Source organism: Populus trichocarpa, chromosome 6, assembly GCF_000002775.5.
Source record: "Populus trichocarpa isolate Nisqually-1 chromosome 6, P.trichocarpa_v4.1, whole genome shotgun sequence".
NCBI lineage: Eukaryota > Viridiplantae > Streptophyta > Magnoliopsida > Malpighiales > Salicaceae > Populus > Populus trichocarpa.
In genome coordinates this window covers 7,082,473-7,092,997 of record NC_037290.2, presented here as the reverse complement: position 1 = coordinate 7,092,997, position 10,525 = coordinate 7,082,473, and the positions used below count along the sequence as shown (strand labels likewise).

General features: G+C 35.6%; 1 protein-coding gene across 3 annotated transcripts; it reads right to left on the bottom strand.

Annotated features, from left to right (window-relative positions):
- Positions 1-6,699: 6,699 nt before the first annotated feature.
- Positions 6,700-9,543, bottom strand: LOC7454968 (uncharacterized). Of its 3 annotated transcripts, none has more exons than XM_024604099.2 (5): positions 8,569-9,543; positions 8,137-8,460; positions 7,647-8,025; positions 7,312-7,431; positions 6,700-7,199 (listed from the first exon to the last, which is right to left on the bottom strand). In XM_024604099.2, exons 1-5 carry the CDS (start codon positions 8,926-8,928, stop codon positions 7,081-7,083), a joined length of 1,302 nt encoding a protein of 433 aa, XP_024459867.2. In that variant the 5' UTR covers positions 8,929-9,543; the 3' UTR covers positions 6,700-7,080. The 3 variants fall into 3 exon arrangements, with proteins under 3 accessions (XP_024459867.2, XP_002308190.4, XP_024459868.2); XM_002308154.4 differs by having other exon boundaries at positions 7,312-7,419; XM_024604100.2 differs by having other exon boundaries at positions 7,647-8,019.
- Positions 9,544-10,525: the final 982 nt, after the last annotated feature.

Sequence of the window (10,525 nt, the reverse complement as noted above, 5' to 3'; positions counted from 1 at the left end):
TCCTTCCTGAGCATGGTTTGTAAGTTTTTGATCTTTCAATATAAAGCTATTTTTTCTCCGAAAAAGACTTTTATCGTAAATAATTTTATGGGAGTTTGTTTTTGGATTTTTCTGTTGGCCTGCCTAGTTCAGGAATCTTATTTTAACCATCGGATTCGAATCTGTCAACGTTGGGATCGATTGCAAGAGTACCTCTAGAATCCACAATCCATATGATGGAATCATTTTTGCCGAGCATTAATCTGAAATTCAGACACGGGAGTTTTTCTAAACTTATCTTAGCTTTTCTAACTTAATATGTTTAAGTTAGGAAGTCCATCAATATTTATATGGTAATATGGAAAATAAGTTCTATATTTATAGAAAAATATGTGAATTTATTTGCTAGAATAAGGGGGAGGAACGAAAAACAAAACAAGAACCATATTTTTCTAACTCGGAAATGCTATTCAAATTATTTAATTTAATAATAGGAAAATAAATATAAATAGCTTCCAGGAACAAATTCACGTATAAACAAATAAAACCCCATGACCAATGAAAACTAAAGTATACTAAGCTATAAAATAAATAAGAAATTAATGACATCATGTTATATGTTTTCAGTAGTTTACACTTATTGATTAATCTTGAAATTCGAAGTTAAAATATGTAGCAAATCATTAATATGATTGCAGAAAGAATTAAAATGAAGGCTTCATTCTTTTTCATTGAAATTTAATTACTGCTACCATCTCAATCTTAACTGAAGTACCTTGCAAGATAAAAAAAAAAAAAGTAACTTTTATTACGAAGTGGTATTAACAACGAATTCCCAGCAGCTCATGGTAATCGTTCCAAACAACTTGTGGTTTTTAATTTGGTGGGACTGCTTTATTATACAAGCTGAGTAAAGGATCAATACGGGACAAAAATCGGAATCAAAAGTTTCGGGTGGCTTAACACTTGCAAATGCCAGAGAAGTTTATTTTATTTCCTAGTTGCCCCCACAAGGGAGTTTTCAAGACCTTAGGATGAAGGGTGGATTTCTAGACCTTCTAGCCAAAAAAAATCGGAAGCTTGAAGAGTGGCAAGCTTGCCTAGCCATGCACGGACTCAGGTCCAAGCACTCTGTTTCCATTCTCTTCAAGGTTCTATATAAATGACAGCCATCACACGAGCACGAGGCACCAGATTGCTCTGACTGGCAGGTTGAAAATAAATGTACCGTCACATGATTGAGATCAAATGTAGTAATTCAACAACGTCCATTTTAAGCTTCAATGAAAATAGTATAATGAACCTCCTGTGATACGTTTTGTTTTTCCATGGATATATATCGTCATAAACGGAGCCCAAAAATTTATTTTCTTTGTGAGGCTACACTGAAAATGGTATACTGAACCTTCTTTAATATGTTTTTTTCCTTTCGAAGCCTGAATTAGCCAGCCAGACGATAGAAATAATGCTGCTTACGCCCAACCCTAAAGCTTTGTCATAATATCGTGCATCTTTGAAGCCCAGGAGCTGAAAAAAATCTTCTACCAGTTGGCCACAGGAGAGAGAACCATCCTTCTCTTGGTGGTTTTCATTTGTACTCTGCTCTTCCCCTCTGTTATCCGTTCCAGCATCAACGATTTCCCCAGGCATCTTGTCAAATAGTCCTTTAAATTGTCTCCTTGCCTTTTTCTCCACATCCTGCTCGTCAAAGCATGATATAAAATGTCTATCTCCGTCACAAATTGCAAAAGAATATGGTTGCAGGTTACCCACCTGCTGCTTCTGCTTCTGCTTCAGCTTTTTAAAAGCTGCTGTTGCATCAGGTTCAAATGACTTGTCGGCTTTCATCATCTAACATCCAGAAGCATGTTCAGATATCGATGTCAAAGAATTTGAAGCTCTTCACTGAAATCAACTACAGGCGTTACCATTTCAAAATCACCCCTTGCTTCCTCAAAATCTCCAACTTCCAGGGAGGCCATTCCACGGCGATAGAGGGCCTTGACATGTGCAGCATTTGCTCCCAAAACCTGCAGAATTTATCAGTAATGAATATCAACATCCAGATTCTGAAGGATGGCAAAGGCCTTCACGATAAATTAACTTGTAAAAAAGCACAGACATTGAAAAGCAAGGTATATTTTTTTTGTTCCCACTTCCCTGATAGGGGAACTTTTCTGCTCAATCGCCTCATTGGCATCTGTAATTTTTCACGGTGCTTGTCCTGGGAACCTATTAAGGATAATCTTTGACAAGAACTTCACATGTCATCCTATGGTTTGCTCTCTATTGCTAGCTGACAGCCATTTCAATGCTCGACCTCTTAACAAGTCATAATCAATTAAGTGGGGCTAGCATATGACTAGCTGCTTTCTGCACAAAGTGTTCTGCCATTGGGAGTTTGGACCTTGTCATGTTATGCAAGAGTTCAATCTCTTGTGTATTGCCGGTTGTTCTTCTCATGAAATTCCTCGTCACATATACTTACAAAGCCCTGAATCCCTGGTAACCGACTTTGAGTCATAATATACAATTGCATCCCTAGATAATTTGTCTTCTCACCTATATCCAATAAAATACAGGAGGAACATCAATGACATTTTATTCCAGTATCGTGCGGCTAACACCTAGTAGTGACTCTTGCTAGACATGATTTCAATGTAAGAAAACAGAAACAATTTGAATTATAACTGATGGTGTTCTTGTTTTTATTTGAATTCTTATTTTTTAAGAACGGGTGATAACTCAGCATCCATCAAGTGCTAAGCTCATATGCATACAGAGATATTTTTCATCTGATAAAATCAGGGATATTTTTTCCTTCTAAATAGTCAGAGATATTTTCTCTTTGACACATTAGAGTTTGGGATGTGATCGAGAAAAAAAAACATTTTAGTCCTCACCAAGATAAAAAGGTGAGGAGGATAGACTATAAAGACCCATTGGATCCTTAGAAGAGAGGGTTTCGAATATCTATTCTCCATGAAATATTTATTTTTAGAGTCTCTCTCTTAAATATCATTATATTTTCTCTAAAAAATATACTTACTTAAGTATCGAAGAGTCCCTAAACCCACAAAATGAGACTTTTTACATGTACTAAGCATCAGCCACTTTAGCAAGGGAGAATGAATCGGATTGCTAGAACTAAAAGATTAATCGATTATCCAACAAACACATAAGTCTTGTTCTCAAGCTACTTGAATTTTTTGAAACCTCATCAAGAACATACTTTATTGCATGTCTCAATGGACTTTGTAAATTCTTCTAATTTAAGGTAGCAGGCAATAACATTTAGATTTAACAAATTCTTCAAACATCCAAGAAAAAATAAAAACATCAAGTGGGAGATGGGAAGGATATATTCGATAATGATTTTTTTTGTACGCTGCAGGGGGCAAAAAACTAATCGACATATGTGGAAATCTGATCAAAAAGCCATCAATAGAATAGTTCTTCCATAACTGGTTTATCAACATCCCTAATCACCATCAAAGGCAAATAATCAAAACATTTTGGAAATGGGATGTGTCACGGGCCTTTCTACAATTGTTGGCACATCTGTTCCATTAAATCATCAACTCTTCAATAAGATGGAAAGGCTATGCAGCAATTTGATCGCCATGTGTCAGTATGATCTTTCTACTTGCCCATGAGCATAATGAGACAACAAAGTTTAAGTTAGCTATTTGCTAACTTCACGAATTCAGTTGGAGCCTCTAGATTTAAGAAAGTTTTCAAAAAGTACTGGTGAAATATTAGTTCAAATTGTAAAACATGTGATGTCTGTTTTTCAACCACCTAGAAAACATCTTTTTGAGAAACTCTATTATCTCCTTCTTGGAAGCCAAGATGATGATCTCTACATAAATGACATCCAGATGATTATGCCTCAAAAGGCAATAAAAATATATCATGGTATGACTAGAAATGTAAGTTTCTTATATATGAATTAAATTATTCATAGTAATAATATTGTCTTTTCTTTAAGTGATATCCAGGGCAATGGCCTTATAACCTTTCAATGATAGGATGGACTCGGTTTTCTTAGTGTGATTGCACAATTTACCTTGGAATAGATGAATATAAAGTCTCACTGGTGCGATTGTACAACTCTCCAATGATGGGATTGAAAACAACATCTCTTCAAGGTAATAACTTTATAACCTTCCAAGGATGGGATGGACTCAGTCTCCATAATATGATTGCACAATTTACCTTAGAAGTGATTAACTTGGTCTCCTTAATACAATTGCATACTTTACTTTGGAAGGTATGGATCTGAAGTTTTCCTAATGCAATTGCATAACTCTCCAAATATGAGATTCACGTGACATCTCTTCAGGGCAACAACCTCACAACCTTTTTAGGATGGGACGAACTCAGTCTTTCTAGTGCAATTGCATAACTTACCTTAGAATTGATCAACTTAGTCTTACTAGTGTGATTGTACAGTTTACCGGAAAAGAATTAGCTTGGTCTTCTTAGGACGATGACACATATCTCCAAGGATCAGGTAGACTACCTCAACAACAATGATATGCCTAAACATCAATCTTAACCTCTTGCCTAGCAGCTTTTTAATAATTCACTATCTAGATGGATAGGAATCTACCTAAAACTGAGATTTTTTCTCTTAGTTCCAAGTATAGGGTAGATCCCTTTTAAATCTTAATTAAGGTTAAACAAATTTCAAAATTTAAATTTAATAAATGCTTTTCTAAGTATGGGTCATAGTACCGATACAAATATTTAACAATTTTCTTAGGGTTTTGGGATCGTGCATAGAATTTTTAATGTTAGTGTTGGACCATACTAATTTTTTTTTAGAATTCCATCAACTTTTCCCCAGTATGGACGGGGGACCATATAATATTTCAAAGTTTTTGTTAAGGGTATTGAACCCGTAGTAAATGTATGTTGCTGGCATTAGATCCATACAGACAAGTAAACAAAGAAATAAAAAGAATCAAGATTAAGAAAAATAAGATAAACTTGATCGAGTTAAAGAGCTCCATCCCTCGAGAGTCATGGAAAGAAGAAAACCGAAAAGATTCTGGAAGAAAAGAATGAAGAGGAGGGAGGGGCGGCAGGGGCGCATGCACATGAACATGATGGTCAAAACATGCACACACGATCAGAGCACACTCACCAGTCACCACCGCAACATGCACGACCATCACAAAGGACACATCAACCGACGAAGCCACGTAAAAAGGCAAAAAGAAAAGAAACACTCCTCGCCTACATTCTCCCCAAGCGCTATTAAGGCGCGTTAACCCCCTCACCACCCAACATAACACAAGAAGCAAGGAGTGCGCACCACGTTAATCCAAAGTGCATGGCCAGCGACGTGGCCTATGCCTGGTAGTACCACAAACCCACCACCTTTGCCGGCATGATAGCGTGCTGGCTGGCCATCCACATACACCACTCTGGAGTCTGAAAGCAACCTGCCATGCCTTCCCTTCCCTTCCCTTCCCTTCCCTTCTGTTTATAGTCGGATGCAGATCACAAAAAAAATCAGGCCTTCAAAATGACAAAAGAGATACGAAAAGATCTTCACCGAGAGGACATTTTATTGTTTGACACGTGTAAATGGCAACCACACGCGTTGCCCTCCAAAATGATAATAGTGTACTCCTTACCCCCGTTCGTTTGCGGTAAAACATTTTATTGTTTCAATTCAATTAAAAACATTTATATGTATTAAGAATTGAATTTTAAATATAATTTTATATCTCAAATAATATAAAAATAAATTAAATATCAACTATTTTGATTTATAATTAAAAATAGTGTAAAAACTAATTTTTTAAAAAATATCTCATCTTGTTTAAAAATCTTTAAAATAATAAGATAAATTAACGAGAATAATATAAAAAAAATATATATATATTTATTAATTAAATGCAAATAAAATATTATAATTAAATTTAACTACAATACAAAATTGATTTCACTCAACCGGTCAATATTGGTAACATTAAAAAAAAGTTGGATCAAGAAAAGTACATGTCAGAATAAAAAACTAGTTCTAAAAAAAATTCTTTTTCTTTTTATTTTCTTTAAAAACACTTTACAAAACTTTTTAAAAAAAGTGAAATGACTAAACATTTTTTTATTTTTTTTATTATTATTTATTTTATTTAAATTTATTTATAAATTTATTTTTTTAATATTATCTTTCAATCACACCTTTTCTATATGTAAAATTTAATCTTTATTATTTATTTTATTTTAAATAACCAGTGAAATTAGAACTTTTTTTTTCTTCTTAATTTAATTCTTACAAAACTTTTTGTTTATTTAAAACAACTCTTTTAAGAAGAGACCCGGTTTGATTATTAATATGATTGAAGAACGAGTTGGTTTCCTCATTGAAGTAACTGCGCATTCGATGGCAGCGCATTGCTCTAGAAAACAAAGCTTGCAAATTCCTCTCGTCAAGAACAACAAGAGCAATGCTGGCTCCAATTACTATACTTAATAACAAGACGTGTTTATACCATCTGGAAGAAAGCCATACAGAGATCAATCCGAGAAAATATATTCCCTTTATTACTTGATGGCTTCGGAGTGGGTGGCCAGGCTGAGATTAATTATGAACTTCTACAGGGACAACATAGAACATTTGATCATTACAGGTTGCAAGTATCCCCGCAAAAACATGGTTCTACCCTCAGTAGAGTCAGTGATCATCCCCTTAGGCCTTAACACTTGCAAAAACATGGAATTTATTGATTTCTTTTCCAAAACACAACAAAATATAGTATATCCACAGTCCACCACTTTCCCTTGAGCCACACAAAACGAACAAAAAGGCTGGCTGCTGCAGACTTGCCTGAAAACAGAAATTTATTTCTCCTAATTCTATCCCAAAAGAACATTTCTTCATACTTTCATTCATCAATTTCTTTTTTTCCCTTCTCCTTTCGCTATTTTGTTTGTGCAACCTTTTCCTACAGTGACCTTACTAAAATTATCGTCATCCATTTTCTTTTCTTTTTTCTTCTAACCTTCCAAATCTCCTTTACCTTTCATAAAACTCCTCAAAAAAAAAAATACTAGTAAAAACAAAACCCAGAATAATTCGGGGGGTCAATAAGTCCATTCCTGAGGCAATCTGACTTCATTGTTCATTACTGGTTGTGGCCTGCTGTTGCGCGGCTGCTTCTGATGAGAAAGAATGTTATCATTGCGAACCCTTACAGCAGCATCTACACATCAAATAAAAACCATACCAATATAATTTGTCAAATCATCTGGTTAATCTTGCACTGAAAACGAAAAACTAGTATCCAATTGAGAAGGAAAAATATATATATTTACCACTGTAGGTTGCGAAACTTCCATTATACCGAGGCCCGAACTGGGCCTGAGCACCCATTCCTTCCAAATTCAAGTTGAGGGCCTGCACCACTTTCGCTGGGAGCAGAACTGTGGAACACCCTGTTATTATAATATGAATCACAAAAAAGATCGGTACAAGCCAAAACCGATTCCAAAACACAAATAACTCCAAACAGTAATTAAATAAACGAAATGAGCACTAATCAAATTCATTCTAATGACCAGATCTAGCAAAGGAAAATATGAATAAGTGACAGTGAATTCACACCCAGCCCAAAAAAACTTAAGTAAACATAAAGCAAACTGTGACAGACCTGGCTTCTTTCGAGATTCAGTTCGGGCACCGATTTGACGAGGCAAGAAAACCCCAGTACCGGCACATTCTTTTTTTCCTCCGGGATTACCAAGGAAAACAGCCCGCATCCCAGAACCGCCCAGACTGTTGCTATGTTGCTGTGGCTGTGGCTGTGGCTGTGCGCTGTTTCGTAGAGGAGGCCAAGCAGAAGCTGACAAACCCAATGGTCCTCTACTCACACTAGTAAGATTCCTCCCTCTGTTTTGGACCACTGGGTGAGTTTGTTGCGGCTGTTGAGGAAACAATACTCCTGTCCCCTTGTTTTTCCCTCCCCAAACACTCTGTTGCTGTTGCAGTTGCTGCTGCATCATTTGCTGTTGTACTTTCAGCTGCTGAAACTTGAATAAGAAACAAACAAAACACAACCCCCAATTAGTAATCAGCGAAAGAGGATCTTCTTTCTCTTGATGTAAAAAGAAATCACAATAAGGTAATGTTTGGCTAATTACTTGAGAAGCCTGCAACTTCTGGTAAGATAGGGACTGCTGCTGTTGGTAGAGACTAACATCAGAGTTGGGATTTTTCAACGGAATCGAGACTGGAGAGGGTTTTCTTGGTGGACCTAATAGTCCTCTACTTTGATTGTTAAAGCCACACCCTTCTTCGTTGTTCATTCTCATCCTCTCTACTTCTCCTGCAGCCGCATACAGAAGATCCCAGGTTGCTGGTGGTGAAGATCCACTTGGGCTTCCACGGCTTGACCCTTGTCCACAACCGCACCCGCTCCCAACTGCACACAGCGTTGATTGAGGCGATCCAGACACAACCCATCCCTGCAAACAGACAACCACCAAGACCCAAAAGTTAGTCCCAAAGAGCACAATCGCTGAAACCAGAGTAGGCTTGTACTACTTCAAAAGAAGAAAAGGAGAGGGCAATACCTTTGATTTTTCGGTGCCAAAAGTGAGGTCGTTCCTCTTGAAACCATCTTCAAGAGTGGAGTGCGCCATTTGGCGAGTTAACCCAGCAAGGTAATCTTCCTCATCACTCTCTGTCTCAGTAGAGCCTACCACAGACTCAACAGGAGAACTGAGATCCGAAGAGAAACCAAAGGAACCAAACCCACAAGGAAACTCTAATGGGAACAAAGATTTCCCAGAGTCAGTTTTAGAGTAGCCAAACACATCCCTAGCACTCCCGTTCAAGCTATTTTCACTGTTCTGTTCCATGAGTACTGTATCGTCGTCTATAAGAAACTGCGGAGGCAGCCAAAACTCGCCGTCATCTAAGCTCTCAGTCATATTTAAGCAGAAAAGCCAACACCTTGAGAGAGAAAAAAATATCAGCGAAGGTGGGGAGGCTTTTGATGGGTTTTTTTTTTTTTTTGCTGCTAGCTTAAGCTTTAATGATAATAATCCTAGTTGGGGTTCGCTGGATTTGCAGAGAATAGGGACCCAGTGAAAGCCAAAGGGAGAAGAATAGAAGGGGCTAAAGAGGAGAAACCTGTGCTTGTGCTTAATCAAAGGCAAACCCCTTCCCTCTCTGGGCCCTTATCGCAACACAAAAATCTCTATCTTTTATTGTGAGTGAAACTTACTAGAGAAGGGGGGTGTTGGGAGCAACAAACTTAATAGAGAGGGGAGAACAAATTGAATTAAAAGAGAGCAAGAGAGGAGGAGAGAGATTGGAGCAGTCCGTCTCCTGTAGAGCCGAAAAGCAATAAAGAGAAGGGTAATGCAAGGCAAGGGGGTGTTATTAAATCCCAGTTCCCCAGGAACAAAGTGGGAATCACGCGCGGTCTCTACAGTGCTCTAGTATTACTACTCTCTAGCTAGGCCTAGGGTCAAAGAGGTGGGGGCCATGACGAAGTTGCCGCCAGGTAAGGTAAAAGTAGTAAGTGGGGTCCATGTAGGAGTTGAGAGGCATTCGAGAGGCAGTTTGTAATTGCGGTGTTAAAAAAAAAGTTTGGGATTTTTTTTATTGTTATTTTTTTTTAATATGATAATATTATAAATAAATTTTAAAAAATTAAAATTTAATAATTATTTTGATATATTTTAAAAATAAATATATATCAAATAGACCTGAAATGCACCACTTAACAGTAGAGGGTTTTTCTTTTTTTATATATATTTATTTAGTAAATTTCTAAGTGTTAGGTAGTACCGTAATAATTATTTTTTAAAATATTTTTTATTTGAAAATATATTAAAATAATATTTTTTATTTTTAAAAAATTATTTTTATATCAACATATTAAATTATTTAAAAACATATAAAAAAATTAAAATTTTATAAAACACATAATTTTTCAACCACTTTTCGAAACATTATCTTCATTTTTGTCCCTGTAGATTCACGAATGCTTCATTTCTACAAATATTGTTTAAACTTTCTCAAAGGACTGTCAATTGTTAAATAGCCCGCTCGTTTTCATTTCGTTTATGATTTTTTTTAATAATATTTAAATACTTTTGTGAGATAGTTGAGAGAAAAGTGTTCAAAATCAGTTAATATATCTATAATTTTGATTTGTTTTTTAGCTATTGAGGAGTAAAAAGCAAAATTCCAACAGCTCAGAGTCTCAGACCCGTTTGTGTGAAAATGTCTTTCTAAAAATTATTTTTAAAATTTTTTTATATTTATTTACTATTAGTAAAGTTAAAAATACTTTTCAATCAGAAAAAATTTAATTTGATTTCTAAAAAAATATTTTTTTTTTTATTTTTTACGAAAATACTTTTCAGAAGTTGTGAAAAATTTTAAAATATCATGTTATTTGTTGATTATATCAAATTTGGTCCTCAAACTTTTGATTGCTATATATTTTATTTTGAATTTTTTTTTTAATTTCACCCATTATAATTTAATTTGATTTGATTTTTATATCAACTTTGA